Here is a 19,890-nt window from a genome sequence, read left to right as displayed (position 1 = left end):
TAATGGTTGAGCGAAACGCTCATAAACTTTATGAGCGATACGTGTGATAGGCGAAAAATTTTCATCGCTTCCAAATGTACAATAAAAATGTATCAACATGTCAATATAAGAGCAAATCCTTACCTTTCCCCCTAAGTGTATGTTAAAATCTACACGTTTCTCTTAATCAATAATGGAATGTATGTTAAATTTCGACCAGTTCTTGGGGCGGAGCTCCCTATGCTCTTAAAACGAAACGAATATATCGCCATGAAATTAACAAAATCGTTTATTTCAGAATATCGTTCCGATGCTGGCTAGTAAATTTGAAAGTGGTCGTTCATTCAGGTTTTACGTCCATTTTGATTTGATTCGTTAAGACATGAATTCTGACTAATATTTGAAGGGAAATTTCGCTAGCACTTCCGGCATGATACCATTTTCGTGATGAGACCGATACTCGCATGTCATGACTTTAGTGTTGCAGTGATTCTCTGCTGGCACTAAAATCTTGAATGTGAATAAATTTCGGCTCACCAAAAGTTTACTAGGGTAGAGGTTTATTCGAAAACTTAACATTACACTACAGATGAAATTATTAGTGAAAATATTCATTGAAAGTTTCAATGGCGTATTAATAAAAAAAGTAAAGTAATTTCTACGAAGTATGATGAAAAAAGTGGGAATGTTTATTTCAGATAAACATTACATTCCATTCCATTTCAGATTAACATTGTTTTTTATTAATACTCCATTGAAACTTTCAATGAATATTTTCACCAATAATTTCATCTGTAGTGTAATGGTTAATTTTTCGAATAAACCTGTATCCTAGAACTCGGCATAGAACCACCGACACCGACTTGCATGGCATGAAATCCAATGCAAAGAAATTAAAGTTACCTTCAAGCAATGAACAAACGAAGAACTGTTCGCATTAACATGCGACAAGTTTCACGAAATTCACCTTAACGGGGAAAGAAACAACTGGTAGTTTATAAACAATTTACATGATAATGGACGATGCTAAAAAACTGTAATGCAATTGTTCTAGAAAATGTAAGAATTTCATTTGAATAACTTGAAAGGTTAACGACTAGCTATTAACTGAAATGCATTGTAAGGGTACGCACACAGTGAAAGCAGGTTGCCAGCGTGCTGGTTACCTGCTCAGGCTGGCGCCTGAAACCATAGAATACAGAAGCCTATTCGTACAGGTTTTCACTGTGAAAACTTACATTATTATCCTATGTTCATTCTTGTGGCAGGTTGGAGCAGGTTGCCTGCGCGGGCGAACCTGCTTCCACTGTGTGCGTACCCTAACGAAGTAAATCCTGTACATAGAGTAACTCAGTACAGACCAGGTACGAGGCAGTCACCTCAGTAGTTGGAGCATTGCAGTTGTTGGTGTTTGCGGTTGAGGTTTGTGCGCTGTCACAATTCCCGCACGCTGGTGTCACCATCTCGTGAGTGTCGGCCGCAGACCCCGGAGTATGGCCGTTAGTGCCTCTGTTGCGTACAGTCTGCAATAAAGCGTTTGTGTTCGACGTCACCGATATGTGACGACCAAACCTCATTTAGTGACAAACAAGATCATCATGCTTACTATCAATCAAGTTGAATATTATCAAGTGACTTAATCAGTGTACGAACGAACTAAAAATGAAAGTGAGGTAGAAATATCTTTTTGGTGAAGTGCACAATATAAAGTAGCTTGGATCAACTGCACAGCTTCTTTAGTTAGTCAAAAAATCGTTACATTTTATCGGCATCGTTCAATTGCCGAAGATTTGAGAACAATTTAATTTGGGTCAGGCATACCCAAACACTGCATGAAACTGTGACCGTACAAGCGATCAAAGATAAAATAATCTAAAGAAAGAAATTGATGATTACATTTAAATTAAAATGCTCGGAATATAATGAATTAAAGATAAGAAAATTTTTACCCGTTCGTATTCAAATTCTAGAAACACATTATTTTAAATAATATAGAACGCACTCAGGCAACTTGAAATTCGAAATGAACGATATAAGTTCACAAGTCATCGTGTATCAAATAATAAACTATTCAAGTTTGTACCAAGTTAAACATAAACAGTAAATTTAAAGATCTATTGAAAAATTATTATCTTTAATAAAATTGGCAGATGACTTCATACGGAATGACTTAGTACAAAAATGTAATAAAAATCTAAAATGTTGTACAGCAGCAAAGAATTCCCATGGGCACAATTTTTACAGGCTAAGATTCAAACTAATTCAGTTCAAAAATGTTCAACAACTAATCATCGCAAGGAATTTGTACGATAGGTATAAATTTTGAAACATTTATTGGAAATGGAAAAAGTTTGGTTTACATTTATTTTCAGCGACTAACTAAAACTATTACTCGTGCATGCAAATTAATATATTCACGAATGCTGCACAATTAAAAGCGATCTTCATGCAATGAACACTAAACTGGGTGCATGCTGACAAACTGATATATCAACATAATTATTTAATGATAATAATTGAGTGTTAATAGGGCAACTAATGATAATTCGGTTTAATCCTATAATCAAGATACGACTGAGAAGCGACGCGTCGAGCGAGTTTCTTGCGTCGAATTGAAAATACTTTTTCTACAAATCTTGGCTACTAATGGCATCAGAATAAATTATAGAAGTACAGGACGACCAACAGAATAATTTAGTTACAGAATTATGAAAATTCAAGCTTCGTTATTCTATTTAAGTTCAGCGCATTTTGGAAAAAAATTAAGCTAGATTAAGCAAGGGAATATGATAAGAGAAAATAAGGTGATATGTGAACGATAATTTTCCGAACGATTACAAAAAAGGATGGAAAGCCCGGTTATTCGTCTATAAAAAAAAGGTACCTCGTAGATGTAAAATCAGTAAATTCGTCTTAAGAAAAATGCATCACTTAATTTTGAAGCTTTTTGAGAAAATGCATACGATTGTAAAATTAATTATAATGATCAACAATGCTTTTGCAAAAAATTATAAAGACACAAACGCAATTTGTTCTAATGCTTAGTCTAGCGGTCAGTGCGCTTCTGAACTACTGCATGGGACATTAGCTGCAAAAAAATAGGAGGAAAGTGCACAATTGGAGCAATGAAAAGCGCCGATTCCATCTTGTATTTGTAGGTGAAAAATAGTTTTTTGATACTTGAAAAATTCATTTTTTAAATATATTATATTGAAAATGCTAAAATGTACTGAATGAAGGTTGGTCGATTGACTCGAGGAATGAGAAGGAAGCTGCATGCAATTCAACCCGAGTTTCAAACTAAGTAAAACAGAAAATTGAAACCAAGACATCACTTTCAACCTTAGAGTTGGCGATGCAGCACTGCAAGAAGGGAAGAACAAGAGTAAGAGATGTGAGACCCATTGATCGTTACAATAAAAAGCAGCTGGTGAAGAATCAAGAAGAAATTCTCGTTTCAGGCGAATTGACCATGTTCTTTCTTAAACAACAAATTTTTGAACGTAATGCGATATTCCGGGGAAAAAAATTAAAATTGTAATTATAAGTGCGATGACTAACATTGATTATCACAATGATAAAATTAAAGTAACAATTATTTTCACAAACATGTCCGAATTCTGATTTGGATCGCAAAACTTGAATGCAATGAGGAAGACAAATAAATGAAATATAAATGATAGAATGAGAACCAAAAAATATTTCATGGCAAAATATTGGCATGAAAACAAAATTTGTCACCAAATTATCTTCTGTAAAGAGAAGTAGAAAAGTAACCGTCGACATTGGTCTGAAAAACTTGAAGGATAGAATTAAAATATATACATTAAAGAATTGGGTAAGTCAAGTTCGTGATTGATATTAAAAATTTGTTCACTATTTTGACGAACTCGATAGTTCACCGAACTCAGCGAATTGAAGTGTTAGAGCTCGAGATATATTTTAGTTTTCATTAACAAATGTTTTAAAATTTTACCTGAACATTCGTATAATCGTGGGATACAAAAATCATTCAATTATAGACTATAAAGCAAAATCTATATACAGCACCACGATGCAGCATAGCGTGTTCCTTTAAACAAAAGATCCCCGACACCGAACTCTTCCGTCACGCGCATTCTACAACAAACGAATCTGTAGAGTCCTGCGTCTGTGTTAACGGAAGGTTGCAGGAAGTTTGTGCTGCACTAAAGGCTAAAGTCGTGCTTGGAATTGGAATGGAGGTGACTGTGAAAGGCGATTTATTTGCTAGCGCTGAAGTCGGGTACTTGCATGTCACGGAGCAGACTACATCTAAGTGCACCATGACTCACGACAGCACCACTGCAGTTCTATCGGAAGCACTGCAATGCGGTGAACGTATAAACTGAGTACGGTATCCTAGATAGCAACACGATAATAAATTTGATCAAGTAATTTTTAACTCAAAGGAGAACAAAATAATCAGAAATTCAAATGCAGCTTATGGGGAGGTATAAAATAAGCACAGTATGGAAAATGTAAGAATTGATGCAACGTTGTCCACTTTGGGCATTAGTTATATTCTATAAATAGGAACTCGTTATTAAAGTGACAGAATGTATCCTAAACTAAAATAGCGACTCGTCTTCAAAAGCATTAAATAGAACACAGCGCCGAGACTACAAAGCTTGTTTCTGCAGCAGTATATGAAGCCACAGCGGAGAAAACCCAGCCAACTTGCATTATTAAAGCAAATGCCAGTGGAAACGGAAGCTGTAGAACTATATTAACGCCATTTTAATGATACTCGACAGTGTGGTGCTGTAGAACATGGAACAATAATCTAATGGAAAACTTAACAGTGCGCAAAATTATACAGGCATGAATTTCATAATTTGATTGTACCAAGGGATCAATTAGAACTCCACACATGTGATGTTATACTTGTAAGCAGTGACAAAATAGGTGCTAAGTAAAAGTTGAAGGCGTTTCATACCAGAAGAAATTATGGAAGTAAACAGTATGAAATTACCGAGTGCTCAGAATATTAATACTCCAGAAGTGTGAAGTGAATATGTACAACGAGCAAGACTTGTTTTCATGACAAAAATAAATTTCAAAATTATCCAGGTGCTAATTCTAACTCAATTCTTATTGAAATTCTAATCAGCCAAATTTATTTTTAGCGCCTACATAAATTTCAAATAATCTCGAGAATAATGGTATCTCATTTGTTGTTTAAATTCTATTCAAAACTCTTTCGACAGTTTTCCAAAGATCTGCGTGACAATTGAGATGTTGAATAAGCAAGCTATACAATTAACCTTATCCTCAGCATGTACCGATCGATTTGCATAGTTCAATCATTCAATTCTGTTCACACCAAGAACAACACAATTGCAAATGCGCACGTATTCGATAACTAAAAATACATGGATAAGTTAAGTGTTTAGAATTGAAAATGTTGAAATTGAGCATTGGTAAGATTGAATTACAAACTTTATCTTGTGACGTATAGTCTCAGTAAGATTTACTTACTAAACAGGACTGTTTAAAGGTGTATAGAATTTTGAGAAAATATGGATGGTTAACGGAGCATAGACTTAAAGTGCACACCACAAAGATGGCAGATACTTGGACTTCAATTACATGTGAACAACAACTTACGACAACCAACACACAAACAATAACCTAATACTGAAATTTACATACAAGTCACATTAGAAACAATTCACGGCGTGACAATCAAAAGCTGCGTCCACACTTAAATTCAAGTATACAAATTTAAATCTTCAAGTCAGAAATGCTTTTATAAAAAACGATAGACCTTGTGCTTACATCAATAAAATTTGTGACTGTATCCGTGTCCGATTTTGTTAGGCCGTTTTCGCTTAAATTTAACCGAGTGTGGACGAGCTCTGGAGAGAAAGAATGTGTACGCTAAGTGAGAATAGAAGGAAATGACTCAATAACTTCACGACAAAACGCGTAAACTCAAATCTCTGGTCACCTACCAAGCCGCTCACCAAGCTCAGACCGATCCGGTGTATGGCTTGAGGGATGCACTGTGAAAATAAAATAAAATTTAGTCAGAGTTTAAATGAGGATAAATCTGCCGCCACAGCTCGATTGCTAAATATCAAGAAGTCTATGTTATTTTTTAGACATACAAACACAGTAAAAAATCCTGGGTGGCTCTCGAGGATTAAAGCCATGACTGGTTATCAAGAGCGTGAGACCGTAACAATCGAGAGGCTATAACGCTAAAAACGGGTACAGAAGTGCCTGCGGACTTCGCGGAGCCGTACATGAAGGTACGTTTAAAAAATATAACTCAGTACCGTAATCACTGCAGTGAGTGACAGAGAGCGCATTTTCTCGTCGACGAAAACTTGAGGTCACGGACGGACGGACGGACAGACGGACGGACGGACATGGCGAGCACAATAGTGCATTTTTTCCATAAATGAGAAAATGCGCTAAAAAAAGAGAAAACGAGTGCATGCTCTCACAAATCAAACATGATACGTATATCATCGGTCTCAGAAAAAGGTTCCATGGCAAAAAATATAATCGCAGGCAAAACCATTCCAAAAAGGGTATGTTTATAGCTACTGTTTTCGGCCGCACTGCATCCTGAGATTTTATTTTCAGTATTTTTCTTCTCAGTTTCTCCAGTTTCGGAGCTTCTACGTTTTCATGGTTGCTACCTGATCACATTTAAAGTTCCACCGAAAACATTCGTAATGATCACGTATGAATCTGATCCGAGACTGAACATGATTCAAGCCACTATTTAATTGCGAGGTGCTACCTCATCGTGACATACGTAACTATTTTTTATTTATTGAACTGCGATTTTTGAGTGATTTCCAATGTTGCTACTAATACAACTGCAGCAATGTTAAAATGCTTAAAAAATTAAATGTTATCTTCGTATGAATGTTACACATGTGTGAAAGCAAGGATATTACCAAGGAAATTCGCCAAGCCGTGTTATATCAAAATATTGAAGTATTTGATTACGTAGAGATTTTGTACTTTTTACCCTGCATCTGAAAGAGTGTCATGAGAATAAAAATGTGAATAGTACTATACCTAGAAAATTTAAAAATGCAAGTTTTCCAATAAATTTTGATATCGATTCATTGTTCAGGCATACAGAGAATTTTCCAGCAAGCATACGATGTCCTCAAGTTTAAGTGAACAGTTGTGCGCAGTGCAGATCTCGTAGTACAACGGCATGAGGATGCACAACTTCTATAATATAATGGAGCAGCTGAGCAATATGACAAAAGTCATCACACATCCATTCATTTTCTTCCAAGATTCGCATACGAGGTTTCCAGTCCGATATACCGGTGGTTATAGTTATATGCTACTAATTCGGTCTCATGTCTCTAAAGGATTTTCGAAGCCTCATTTATATCATGTACACCTTCATATAATTTCAAATTGTCAGTCGGCATAGACACACAGGTCAGTCCGCCATTTTTCCACATTCATTTTATAACTATTATACTAATTAAGGGTAACTTGTAAATTTCGATATTGTAGTTTTTCAATAAAATATTGATTTCGCAACTGATCACGGAGTTTGTCTCCGACAGGCTTTCATGGGAATTTTTCGGTATTTCGTTGGCAAGTAATTAGATGCGCCTCGGAGTTCAAAAACGTTTCGCAGTGACAGTTGTCAGACGGCCAAATAACGTATAGAGGTCATGAAGACGTCGAAAAATCAAATAGATCTCCAAAATGATTGTTTTCTAACCACCGTTGATACGCACTCGATTTTTGACTGGGTAAACGCTTCACACACAATTCACCGCTTTTTTAGTTAACCTTCCTCTTACCACGTTACCTAGTTTAAACCAAATCAGAATTGGTTGGCTGGATCGACGAACAATTTGAAAATCGCAATTCGAGACAATAGAGATGTAAGAATGTTGTGCGTCCAACTCATAAATCTAACAACACTCAAGTACAGTTTTCGAAACGAATTCTACAATTACACGAAAAAAAATTCCTTGAACTTATACATATTTACTAACCAGAAAACGGAATTCTATTTGTATTGTCAAAAATAGAAAAATCAAACTATCATTAAAGCTGACAAAATTCGTATGCGTGTTCCAATAACGTGAAAAAATTGGTACAAAATCAAGAAGACATTAATAAACAATGTAACATTCAGAGATGACTCAAAATATTTGATCATGTTCGCATCAAGTCAACGTTCATCAGCACATCTGCTGAACAACTGAGAAAGATATTGAAATACCAACCTTAATTCAAAATCAATATGCTCATGACACTACATGCCGAACGATGCTAAGAAGACACGCGTACCTGAATAACGGCGTGATCTCCTGGCATGTAAACCATGTTGTGTTTAGGCCTTTTTCGGCCCACATTGTTGACGACAACGGACTCCAGAAGTGAGACGTAAATGAAGAACATGCATACGCTGTCCCACACATTCATGGCGCTCAGATTGGACACAACAGGCAGAGTAGATCGAAAGCTGTTAGATGTTGTGAAAAAGTTGAGCATTGTCGTCACTCCTATCATCACACGGGCAGGAACAGCATTCCATTCAAGCCAAAATGTGATGAAAGAGCTCGTCACTAGTATGATGCCCGGGGAAAATACGGTGCTGAAGTAGAACGAATCATCCCGAGTGAAGTTCAGATTAACTTGGAGGCAACTGTGTTTTTCTGAAAAGAAGAAATCCAACATTAGAAACTGATCTTCAAACTTCTAAGTCACAAATTAGCGAGCAAACTTCCATTAAATTTGACTAGATATCCTGAATTCAAGATTAGAATTAGAATAATTAAGCAAAAAATTATTTTTCCAGAAAACGTGGTTGAAACGAGAATTCAGAGTTTTCTGGTTTGAACATAGGAAATTGATTAATTTTGTCCTAAAATTTCTAATTTTTACAATTGCTTGACTACTACTAAGCGTATCTTGTTTATCGAGCATAATTTACCTAACAATCAATCAAGATGTAGATGGCTGGAAAGGAAGACCAGTTTTAACATCTTTCCCAAGAGCTTTAGCATCTCCAGAATTGAAATTATTAAAACGCGTAAACCAACGGTTTTGTTAGATCGTTTTCTTCTTGTTGCATTACTTTATCGAGAGAACGAAAATTGACCGAATGGTGCAGCATCGAACGAGAGCTGCAATTTTGGTAGTTATCAGACGTGAGCAAAGACTATCAGCACATTACAAAACCAACATGCATTACTTCACAATTCTTGGTTTATAGTTTTACATACACGTACAACGTCGGCAGCAACTTTCACGCTGCCTTGCCGTGCAGTGTACTAGAACCAGTTATAAAAAATTTTTCAAATGAGATTTCTTTTAAGAACACGTTGTAAAAAAATTTAATTTAAGAAAAATGTATGAATTTTGTAACAATTTGGTTTGAGATAAGCATTGGCGTCTTCCTCATGTTCTAAAGCAGTAGTGGTGGTGGCGGCGGCGGCGGTATTGTACGAGGCTTATAGACCATCAACTTCGAAGATATCTTGCACCGAAAGTCTCACAATAAAGATCACTAACACGTTAAAGATCTCGATCATTTCAAATTGAATCAGTAGGAAATCATCTAACACAAAAAGCGGAAGTTCAAAAATTACACACCTGATGAAGGTGACAAACAAACGAAGATGGGACAGTTTAACATGAAAATGAAACTACGAATGAACGGGTGAAAACAACCCAACCAAAAAAGGGACATTTAGCCAGCAACATAAATGAAACAGGGATGCAGATAAACTGCAATGGACATTCGTACCAGACGTTGCTTACGCTAGATTTGGGCTCACATGAGAGACAGAAGATATGTGCTATAGTGTATGGAATTCCAACCACACAGCAACCTAAACCCAAAACTGAGATGCGTACACAGGCGCCGCGAGCTGTGTAGAAGGCTCTACAAATTTTTTTTCAATGCAGGCGGGTTGACAAATAACAGTTGAGAAATATAAACTTCGCAGTTATAATAATAAATCATCAGGAAATGAAGACTACAATAATTCATTTCACACCATGAGTTAATACATTTATTTCTGATAAGCGTAATGCAATTGTTAAAGCTTCCCTTTTTCTTGGACGTCTCAAGCTTAACAAGGAACAGGAACCCTGTTCTGCGTTGACAGCATCAAAGTTAACAGTTCTTGATATGATGTACAACTTATGGGAATCTAAAAAGAAGTTTTCAACACTGAGTTGAATTCAACCTAGAAACCATTCACAATGTGTTTGGCAATTGTTAACTGAAGTGAACGAGTGACGCGTGAGAACCTTCAGTAATTTAAACGGATAGGTGAAATATAATTGAAAATATATACAATGATACGACCAATGTGCTTTATTGTCAAGTAATTTTGTGCGGGGAACGGAAAAGAAATCTTTAGCAGCCATGCATCGCTTTTTTAATTACAACCAGTTGATTAAAGTAACGTAAATTGTAGTTGTGAAAGGATTCGATTGTGCAGATTTTTGTTTCAAGCAATTTTATCATGCATGAAAACTTTCGCTTCTCTAAAAAATCAGATAACGAGTAATCCGGGATTGTTAGACAAAATCTAAGCATTGCGAATAGATTGTAAACGAATAATTCCTTATTGACAGCAGCATAGTCAAATGAAAAATGTCTGTTTATCGATTTCTAATAATAAATATAACCGTGATGAAGAAGTTGTCACAAACCAAATTGTATTTTAAACTTAGTAATGGATACCTATGATAAAATATCTCAATATGCTTCGATCGGTACAAAGAAAGAAAAACGCTCATAGAATGACTCGACAGTACGTCGTGAGAATTTCAAAGCATGCTACCTACAAAGAAGTAAATTTTTAAACAAATAAGGGAAAATCCACGACATGAAGGAACATGCAGCCACGACATAAAAATTCACGAAGTTTTTGCAAGAGACTTCATCGGGAAATGCAGTCAGTCTCATGCATGTCAGAGTAGTAGAAATAATTTTTGCCGCATTGAGAATAGAAATATCGACGCCAAGCGCTCTCGGCAATAAAAAGAACCGCGTTCCAATGAAGCCTATCTAAACAAGAGTATTGGTCGTTCTAACATCTAGTATAGACAGAAATAAAATATTAACCGTACATCGACGTACTTCTAAACCTTGAGGCATAAAGGAATTCTTTCTCCAAACGATCGAGGTTTCTGAGAAAGCGATTTAAATAATTGTTAGCTGCTCACACCTGCACCATTGTCGGCAAGCAAAACCAGAAAAATTCAGCTTTCAAAGTTCTATCTTGAGGAACTGAGCCATGCATTATTCCGGATACATTTTTTCACCATCCACCAATATGGCTTGCGACTACGAAATAAAAGTGAGGTTCAATAAAGCTTTACTTTTTAATGATAAAAGTATCGAAAAAGTAACACGGCGAACATAAGCTTCAGAATATCTGAACTCATTGCATACAATAGGAAGTAAATCTCAAAGGTCATTGAGAACAATCTTGACTTCCTGAATGCGTCCAACTTGAACATTGTAATAATAAAATCTTCATGCAGACAATACTTTAATTTCATCTCATAGCAGTACATCACAACAGGGCGTCTAATGGTAGAATTTAGGATTGTGAGCACTGCCATTGAAGCATCAATCCAGAAATTTTAAGGAGCAATAATGTAATTTGAGAACACGGTGAACACCAGAAAAATGACAGCACTTAGTGAGAAAATTCTGTCTATAAATATCTTCTTTACTAATACTCAACAATAAATTAACTTTATTTTTAATCACTTCAATCGTGCCATTCACTCGCTTAAAAAAACAAATATTAAACCAAAAGCAATAACTTACATCCATCGATGACCAGAAATAATATTTTATAATGTTGTTGTAGGGTAGAATTCTGAGATACAGAGGTAGCGGGAGAATTGGTATTGAGCACCGCTACCTGGCACCTGACCGCTCGGAAATCGAAGAGAACTAGAGAAGCGACTCGTTTGCAATCTAAGAGTGTTGATGAATACTCAGGTCAAGTTTGACGATCACATAGCGGCAATAACAGCAAGAAGCAGGTGGCAGATAGGCTGGATCTGGCGGACGTTCAGAGCAAGGGAAGCGGAACCGATTATACCATACTCTGTTCATAGCCCTTGAGATACCTCTCCTTGAATACTGCTGCCAGCTCTGGACCCCGTTCACACTCGGCGCAGTGCGGCAACTGGAAGAAGTTCAGTGAACCTTCACTTCCAGGATCAGAGGGATGGAAGAGTTGAACTACTGGGGGGAGGATGGAGCGCCAGGGCTAGTACTCAATGCAGGGGAGACAGGAGAGGGATGTCATTGTGTACAAATTGAAAATAATTATCGGAATGGCGCCAAATTTTAAAAGCGAAATTTTTATGATTGAAACTTACTATAACGAGAGAAGGGAGAGACTGTGCAGGATTCCCCCACTACGTAACAGATCCGTAGTCAGATTTCACTACCTGCGGGAACGATCTCTTTCCGTGGCAGAGCCGAGGCTGTTTAACGTCCTACCAAAGGATCTACGAAAGGGTGAGTTCACTCTGGAAACCTTCAAGAGACGACTAGGCGTGTTCCTGCTGGGCACAATCGTTGATTGACCGCCCCTGCACCACTACCAGCGGCGAGAAGCAAGCAACAGCATCGTGCATCAGCAGGCCAAAATGAGGGCGGATGCCCGATGGTCAAAGGCGGCCATCCATCGTGATCTGAGACTGCTGCATCCGAAACATACTGAAGTAGAATTATGAAATTTTCTGTACTACATTTTTGTGTATTATATCACCAATTACGCCAATTTCGTGTAGCCTTGTGTCTAAGTTGGATATAGTAATTTTCCTTCTTCTTAGATGTATCAAGTATATACGTTTAGTCGAATTTACACTATTTTGCTTTTTATTCAGTTTAACATATTTCTCGCTGGCTGAGGAAGTGTTGGCAGGTAGTGTCGCATCTTGCTGCCCTTGTCTCAAGGTTTGTTAGTGAACGTGTAACTCAGTTTGAATCTGGAGAGTCTTTTCAACTGTCTCTTTGCGAAGTTACTGAACCAAATTAACCAGGACGTGCGACCCAATCACAATGTTGCAAATAATTCAGAAACAAAGAAACAAATAAGTTATCAAAGCCAAGAGTATAGATAGGACATCACAAGGCTTGGCCACGAACATTGAACCAAGCGCTTGCCCTAACGCGAGATTGAAAATGTGTATTCTCAATCGATTAGCTGTGAACACCGAATACAGACCGTGTGCAGTACAACCACTTATACGTATGCATTTCGGCAGCCAATTAAATAGATAGTAAAATTTGTCAGGTACGTGAGAAGCGAAATGTCGGTAAAAATCACGATTCACCATTCCACGCAATATCTTCCGTGAGATGGAAATGGAATAGACAAAAAATTTAACTCGGTACTCGCTGCAGTGAGTGACTGCGAGCGCATTTTCTCGTCGACGAAAACGTGAAGTCACGGACAGACGGACAGACAGACGGACATGACTACCACAATAGCGCCTTTTTTCCATAAATGAGAAAATGCACTACAAATCAAGTAATACTATCATGTTTAATACTTTAACCGCAAAAGAATATTTATACTTAAGGATTACATTAAATCGTCATGCCTACGTTTACATATTATTTATAATCACAACTACGACCCGCAAATATCGTACATGATACTCTAGACCTGTCAATCAGACTTGATACCGTGATAATACTAGACAAATGAACAATAATTTTCTTCGTTGATGCATAAAAAAGGTCAATATATTGACTGTTTTGGTAGAGAATTATTCACGCGATAATATTCTATTACACAATAACGAACAATAGCACTCGTAAACTTCATCGATTTTGCCAGGAATGTTGGTATCAAGTATTTGTGACTGTAGGCAAACTTGTGCCTATGATACAACTGCGGCCAATCACCATTCCGGTATTGATTGGGAATTGGAAGAATCCTAGAGCAGGCTGAAGTGCACGACTGGTTCTCCTGCACGACACATCCTAACTTGTGCCTTATCTTCTTATTTTGATTTAGTGAAAAATGAACGGAAATTTTTTAAATGAAAGTCTTAATGAAAAACGATCTTATCTCAGCAATTCAATGCAAGTACTGCAAGTTTCGCCAGCTTAAATTTATTTACAAACTGAACCAGCGCCGAAATTGATGATCGTTAAGACTTCACGCCATAGTCGATGATACAAGACTATCCGTATCGGGAAACTAATAGCCAGCGAATCAGCCAAACCATTGCATGATCGCATAGGCCAGAAAATTCTGACTACAAAGAGCAATTAAATTACTAAGTGGGACTGTTTTGGCGGTGAGGTCGTTTGGTGCTGTAATTTTTACAGCAGACCGACTAGGAGTCATTATACAAGATTCTGTGAAAATCAACACAGAAAATGATAACCTAGACTGTGCTGCAGAACCTAGACTGTGATGCAGAACCTAGACTGTGATGCAGAACATAACAGAATTTTGCAGCATCAATTTTTTATATTAAAATGTCCGTATTTTCGGAGGGTGGGAATTAACAGCGAGCCGCAGCTGCGAATTCCCCCCCCCTTTCCCATTTCGTATAATTGAATTTACCGTTTGTTCAAACATCTCGTTGGTTCAAAAAGATTACTTTAAACTAAAAAAATCACTAAAATCAACACCTATCATAATACGATTTTCAAAACGGCTTCCAAAAAATTCATTTAAACCAACTGAATTTGATCTGTACTCGTATACCTCGTAACAGTAGCTGTCACAGCGCACTCTGGAATCAAAGACAATAGGCCAACCAGATATGATTTATTTCACGGCAAACAAGAATTCACGGTCAGGCAAAATATGATATACTCACTAACGCGACAATCAATCTCTAGCCCGACGTCAGATAATCAATCACCGCGCAGCTCGGCAGCAGGCTTTCAGAAATCTTGGCTGCCATGACTGTGGATACCGCCAAAATGCATTAAACTTATCCATAGTAGTTCCTATCCATAAACGTTTCAAGCACGTTTTTCAGCGCTGCATGGTATATTGAATGTTTAGTAAGCAAGTCAAACGACTGTCATTTGAGGATATTCTGTTCTCAAACAAGCGGCTTCTCAACAATATTACCTGGAAATGTATTGGGTTAATGAATAATGAGTTCCATATATTATTCAGTACTCCATCCAAACCGGCTTCAGATGAGACATCATACCTAATTCTGACCATAAATGACTGCAAAACAGCAGACCTATATTAATTATTTTGAAAATTATCCCGATACCAGCTGATAAAAAAACGAGTAAAATATCTCGATTTCCAAATTGAGAACGACGAGCTCAGACGTTAATCCAGCTTCGCCGAGATAAAGTCGAAATCACCAAGCTTCTCCGGCTGCAGCAATTCGTCCTCTCCATAATTGATTACGGTTGCTGACTCAAAATGGCTGCTCCCAAAAGACTATTACAGGACGATCCAGCAAGTTACTCAGAAGCTTTTCATGTGAGTGTCGAAACTATTTGCTGCAAATTTTTGCAAGAGATAAAATCTTTGTTTTGTCACTTCTTGTACTTCTGGTTCTAAGTTGCATTACTGCAAAAATTGTACACAAAATTGGACAATTTTGTAGAATTGCACGCAGCATGATCGCGCGTCACGTGAGCAGAGTAGTTGATTTGAGGGCTGTCAGGGTAAAAATTGGCAAGTTTTTAGATAAACCCAAATGTTGATAGAAATATCGTGATGCGCAAAGTGAATAATCGAGTAATCATAAGTCAGTAACGACGTTGGTGAGTAACTGCCTTGCCTGGTTTCTTCCTCCACACACGCCAAAAAATGCAGTATAGCGCTCTCAATTAAAAAATTTTTATTTATTGATAGCATAAAAAACATGGGTTTTTCATTTTACGACAGCATTGTATCAAGATTAGCCAAGGTTGAACGAGCCTCGTGCTGGAACACTGGCGTGAAAATAAACACGACGCCTCGCCTGTCGAGAGGTACTCGACAGGAGGCGTAGCATCCAAGTCTTCCTGGTGGAAGGGGGCGCTGTTTATACCGACAATAGACTTCTAGTCGAGGACTTGCGGTATCAAGGGCTTCAGCGACAATAGAAAACTCTTTCTCGGGTATTGAAAGCAAAGGTGGCTACGAAACAAAGATGCTAGGAATAGATTAGCTTATTTCTAAGACAAAATTTTGATGAAGGACTGGCTTGAGAACAATAAATGCGACGGAAGATTAATTAAAGCACAAGCTGGCATCAAAGGTTAGTAGAATAGAGTGGCAAATTCAAAACTGTCAGGAAGAAATTTAGCCACTATATAATCGCTCGGGATGTGGTAAATTGTATTACATGACTACAGCTGGGGAGAGTTAATTCATGCTAAATAAGGTATTAAATGGAAACAATAGAATTTTCAGATGTTATTCAGATCCCATACGTGTTAAATGATCAGGTTGAAACAACTTCCAGTGGAGATTCTTAACCAAAAGCGAAACTTTGTGAAGTGTTTTAGCAAAACTCATATGATACTGTCATGCAAACATAATTTTGCCTCCGATCATATATGAAAGGAGGAATAATTTAAAATACGACTAAAAATACGATATGCAATAGTAAGACACCGAAAAATCGACACTGAAAAAAAAAAAATCCAAAAACCAGTAATGACAAACATTTTCAGCCGAAAAATGCCGCAGTACCGAATAATATATTCAATAGTATTTTCGTTCAGTTCATGCCGCTCGTAACAATTTCGAAGCTAAAGTATTCGAAGCCAAATATTTTGTAAGTATTTTTGAACACAGAAGAGTTTGATAAGAATAGAATATAAGTTCAAGAGAAGCTCTTATCTGAAGTCAGGTAAAGCTTAATTCACAAGGTAGATAGTACTAGCTCGGTGGAAGCCTAAGTGCTATAACTCGTAAATTCTCCATTGAATACAAAAAAATATACCAGATTAATATATCTGGTACGATGGAAACGACGGTCAAACGTCACGTGTAAACTGACATTATATATTTTCCAACATTTCAATGTAAAATGGTCTGTAAAAAAGTTTCGGTAAACTTCGTTTACTGAACGGTTCATTCGTTTCAGTAAACCGTTTCTCTCCGAACTTTACCGTTTCGTAGAGAAAACGAATTAACGACAGTTGAACAACAAATAAAGGTACTCGTACAAGAGGACGCGAGACCGTCAAGAGACGGAGAAGGGATATATACAATACTAATTTAGCGTGTACTTTAAATGCTAACACACCATCCCGGCATCACAACGATTGCCGGGGTGCAGGTGTTACCTGCATCCCAGTCCTTGAGACCGCGAGATCCGTGACGGATAAACTTGGAAAAATTTCCTTGTTTAAATCATGTTCAACAAGTGAAATTAAAAATCTGCAGTGAATGAAATAAATATTCGCAGTTAAGATTAGTATGCAATCGAATGGTATTCACTTGACTATGCTTAGCGACTTGAATGAGAGAGAAAACAAGGTTAAATGTAAATATGGATTACGACAGTGTTATGAAGGAACAAATGATTGCAATTTTTACATAGAACACCCTGTATTACAAGTTAAATTAACGCTTCATCTATAAAAGACTGATTACTATACGAACGTGACAAATCAATTAATTCTAACTCAGTACTTCAATCGATTATCGATGCCGATCAGCACTAAAACCATAATTCAGCGACGAGAATAGCCATTTCTAGAATTAGCATCATTTCTCGAAGGCCCTCGGCAAACGCAAAGTGATAAAAAAATTCAAGGGAAAACACAACGAGGTGTAATGGAAAGCTATAACTTCTTGCTCCCGATGTAGCGCGTCGGGCGAAACAAAACATTGGAGTTTTTAGTGAGAGAACGGGAAAAAAGGTTGCACAGCAAGAGCAAGTTTTTCGCTCTTTAGTTATGTCTTATCACCGTAGTTGATATGACAGTTTATCTTTTGTATCTTATCTTATAGTTGAAAAGATTAGCTTTTATTGCCTCTCGTTGTGTCATCCAGAAGTAAATCGAGACATTGTAGAGTGAATTTTAAAACAAAACATCACACACAAAAAAAGCTGTCACAATTATTTGCTGAATATATCAACAAATAAATGCTCAATTACCAGTCAAGAAATATATGCTCAATTTTAATTAACTGATAGTTGTTACAAATCTGCATAGATTTACATCACATTTGAACAAAACATTCAGAGAAATGGTCAATGCAAGTCATTGTGCTTTTGTGGGTCATCCTGACCCAGTTAGGGACGACTAAATAAAGGTGCTTCAATGCTACGTCCGCTCTTTGCTCGTTCAGTGAGCAAGGAATTGGGTCACCATTTAAACAACGTGGCATTTTCCTGAATGTAGAATTAAGCAGAGATTACTATACTGTAACGGAAAATGTACAGTGAATATTACTCGAACCTTTACGTCTTGCAATGGAAAAATCATTACTGCACAAAGCAATCAACTATAAGCAATTAAAAAGCAGTTAGCGAAACATAATGAAATAAGGTCAAACGTTTTACTCTATAAATTCAGTTCCAGCAGATTAATGAGAAATGAATTCTAGTAGAACATGTCAGACAAAGACCTAACTTAAATGAACGGCCAACGGCTACAATGCCATTAGGCTAGATATTATTTGCAATGAATTATTCTGAATGCCCTGAAAATTCCATAATTAATTTCGCGCAAAATTGCATTAAACGTACGACTATAAAACATATACTATTTAAAATAGCACCTGAAAGAAATCCTATAGTGAGAACAGCGTTACTAATTACGTATCGAAGAAGTATAATATCACTCAGGAAAAATACCGTGTATAAAAAGTACCTACACAACTACTCTGACTCTTAAACGAAAAACATTCAAAAGGAAGATACCACATTGACGTCTGTCGTGAAAAATTTAGAGAGCACGTCCAATGAAAAGAAACAAAGCGAGTGTCATCTTTGAGAGACAAGACAGCGCTTCCGTGCTCTCAGGCTGCAATCACTGAAAAGACCCTGATCGATAAACTGAACCAGGATTCATCAACTTGGGAGCGCAAAGGCGAAGACAATTTTGCAAGGTGCTTCCCGGAAGCACCAAAAACTTCACTGTTGTTTCAGTTGAAATAAAATGATCGGGTTCTAAATTGATCAAATATTCCTAGTGTTTTTTTATTACGTTCGGCAAAGTTTGCTTAAAGTAGCTGCGAGTAGGATGCGATCGAGTTTCGCACCAATAAATCATTTTATACTAAAATAGAAGTATATTCTTCATAATTTCTAACTCAAGGCATTGGGAGATATAAAGTTTGTTGAAACAAAATGAACGTCCACGGTCGTCTCTTGGTTCATTTCAGGGCCATTAAAACAAATTTTCGCTTTAGATTTCAGCATACTCCTGTGTTTTAGTTCTAGATGGAGCGAATTCTTCATTTACCTATTCAACTCATGACATATGTTAAACTCGTACAATTTCTACCAAAATGAAATGAATGGTAATAATGTAAAATTAAACCGCATAATGAAATGGTGCATATGCGGGAACGTACACGTGACTCCGACGAATCGACACAGTGCTCCACATTATATCGTACTTGCTCAAGATGGCGTTGTTAATGAAATAACATAAATATAACATAGCATATTGTGATGTCGGCGCTAAAGAGTAGGCCTGATGTGGCCTGTCGCCGAATCTTGAACTTTTCGTGACTTGTTCATGGAAGCTCTAAAATCTAGTATCATTAGGATTGCAGCTCTGCTTTTCATTAGGCATCCTCAAACTTTAAACCCAACGCATATAGAAATCGGAAATAGAATTTGTAATTATCGACTAGCAAATATTTTTGGACTGTATGAAAAAAACACATCAGATCGAGCTAATTATTTGTCAATAGGACAATACCGCAGCGAAAGTGGCTCTGAGCTGCGATCTAG

The 19,890-nt window shown here is 37.1% G+C and overlaps 1 protein-coding gene across 1 annotated transcript in view; it reads right to left on the bottom strand.

Annotated features, from left to right (window-relative positions):
- Positions 1–19,890, bottom strand: part of LOC108679124 (glycine receptor subunit alpha-4) — a gene marked incomplete at its 5' end in the record, with an annotated part of 76,044 nt that overhangs the window by 11,601 nt on the left and 44,553 nt on the right. Inside the window, 3 exons of the mRNA XM_047881396.1 lie at positions 1,359–1,502; positions 5,967–6,005; positions 8,290–8,657. Of these exons, the coding sequence (XP_047737352.1) occupies positions 1,359–1,502; positions 5,967–6,005; positions 8,290–8,657 (551 nt within the window). The remainder of the gene's footprint in view (positions 1–1,358; positions 1,503–5,966; positions 6,006–8,289; positions 8,658–19,890) is intronic.

This window comes from Hyalella azteca, unplaced genomic scaffold (assembly GCF_000764305.2).
Source record: "Hyalella azteca isolate HAZT.00-mixed unplaced genomic scaffold, Hazt_2.0.2 contig7818, whole genome shotgun sequence".
Lineage (NCBI taxonomy): Eukaryota > Metazoa > Arthropoda > Malacostraca > Amphipoda > Hyalellidae > Hyalella > Hyalella azteca.
The sequence above is the reverse complement of the archived record's forward strand: the minus strand, read 5'-3'. Positions and strand labels throughout refer to the sequence as shown.